The 1,438-nt window shown below is 45.3% G+C and overlaps 1 protein-coding gene across 1 annotated transcript; it reads right to left on the bottom strand.

The window, feature by feature from the left end:
- LOC100790908 (ribosomal RNA small subunit methyltransferase, mitochondrial) lies at positions 1 to 1,438 on the bottom strand. Its single transcript, XM_003537569.5, has 2 exons — positions 1,046 to 1,438; positions 1 to 930 (listed from the first exon to the last, which is right to left on the bottom strand). The coding sequence occupies exons 1-2, from the start codon at positions 1,421 to 1,423 to the stop codon at positions 241 to 243; spliced, it is 1,068 nt and encodes a 355-aa protein (XP_003537617.2). The 5' UTR covers positions 1,424 to 1,438; the 3' UTR covers positions 1 to 240.

Raw genomic sequence — 1,438 nt, 5'->3', positions numbered from 1 at the left:
TTTTGGTTATTCAATCTCACATTGATGTTTTGTTTAAGTAAAACCAATCTTGACCAACCAAGCAAGATTTAATGGTTAGAGTGAACTTTTCTCATTTTTCATACTCTCACTTTTGCTTTGGTGTGCATTACTTTTTCTCAAAATATCATCAAATCAAGAATGCTTGCTTTCTAGTGAAAAAAAACAAACCAATGATAATGTTAAACACAAAGCAGTTGATAAGCATCTCAGCAGGGTGCACTATTCATCATTGTCGTCAAGCATATCTTCAATCTTGTGACGTCCACGGTGATTAAAATAAATGCCAGCTTGATTGAACAAAGAGAGCAAATGCAGAAGCTCCTGGAGAGAAAGTTTTGCAGGTCTTTTATCTTCAAAGCCACCCGTTCTAACCACTCCAATAATCTTTTCCTTGAACGAGGTCAACCCTCCTTCGTCTTGAACCTCATCACCCTTGTGGAGAGAACATTCATCATTTCCATTGGAGATTTTAAACAACTCAAAAACTTTCCCCTTAAGCTTAAACAATGCCCCGAGTGTCTTGTTCCTATTACTACTAAAACAAGTCCTGGTGAAAGACCTCCATTCATGAAGATCCACATTGGGAATTTGATGCTTGGGGCGAATTATGACCACAGAAGAATCAACTTTAGGTGAAGGGAGAAAGTCCCTCTTGCTTACATCCATCACAAGCTCCACGTCAGCCACAAGCTTCACATTCGCCGACAACCGGTTAAACCCACCGGAGTCACCGGGGCAAGCCAGTAACCTCCGAGCGAACTCTTTCTGGAGCAGAAGCGTGGCACTCCGAAACGGCGTTGCTCCATACACCAGTTTAATCACAAGAGGGGAAGATATCCGGTAAGGAATGTTGGCCACAACAAGATCAAACCGCGGGAACGGGGCTCTCATTGCATCTCTTTCTATAACCTGCAAAAACAAAAACAAAACCCAAGTGTCATGTTTTCTTCCTTTTTTTTTTGGCTTAGGCATTTCATCAAACAGGTAAAGTGTGAAATGAGTGGTTAAGTGAGTTAGCACTTACCCTGAGCTTATCTTTGAGGCCACGTTGGAGGACGCGCTTCTCGAGAACCTGGACCATGCGGTGATCGATCTCGATGGCTACGACCTTGTGCGCGGCTTCGAGGAGCTTGAGGGTGAGGTTGCCGGTGCCGGGTCCGATTTCGAGGACCGTGTCGGTGGGGTTTATCGCGGATCTCCGAACGATGGTGTCCAGAATTCGAGGGTTGATGAGAATGTGTTGGCCTCTGCTCTTGTGGAAACGTAGAGCCTCTTCGCCATCCCCATCTCCATGCACTTGCCGCACCGATCGTAACCTCCGAGGAATGAATCCAACCACGCGTCTAGTGGCGCCAAGCATGCTGCCACTCTCATGCACATGTTTGATGCGCTTCGCAAACATTGATACCTAGTTTGT

The sequence above is a fragment of the Glycine max genome, chromosome 11, assembly GCF_000004515.6.
Source record: "Glycine max cultivar Williams 82 chromosome 11, Glycine_max_v4.0, whole genome shotgun sequence".
NCBI classification, from domain to species: domain Eukaryota; kingdom Viridiplantae; phylum Streptophyta; class Magnoliopsida; order Fabales; family Fabaceae; genus Glycine; species Glycine max.
This window is presented reverse-complemented; position numbering and strand designations above follow the sequence as displayed.

Bases quoted from the DNA above. Each gene is read 5' to 3' on its own strand.
- LOC100790908 (XM_003537569.5), bottom strand. From the start codon at position 1,423: ATGTTTGCGAAGCGCATCAAACATGTGCATGAGAGTGGCAGCATGCTT. The intron at 931-1,045 runs GTAAGTGCTAAC...TTGTTTTTGCAG, and splicing joins GCCTCAAAGATAAGCTCAGG to GTTATAGAAAGAGATGCAAT.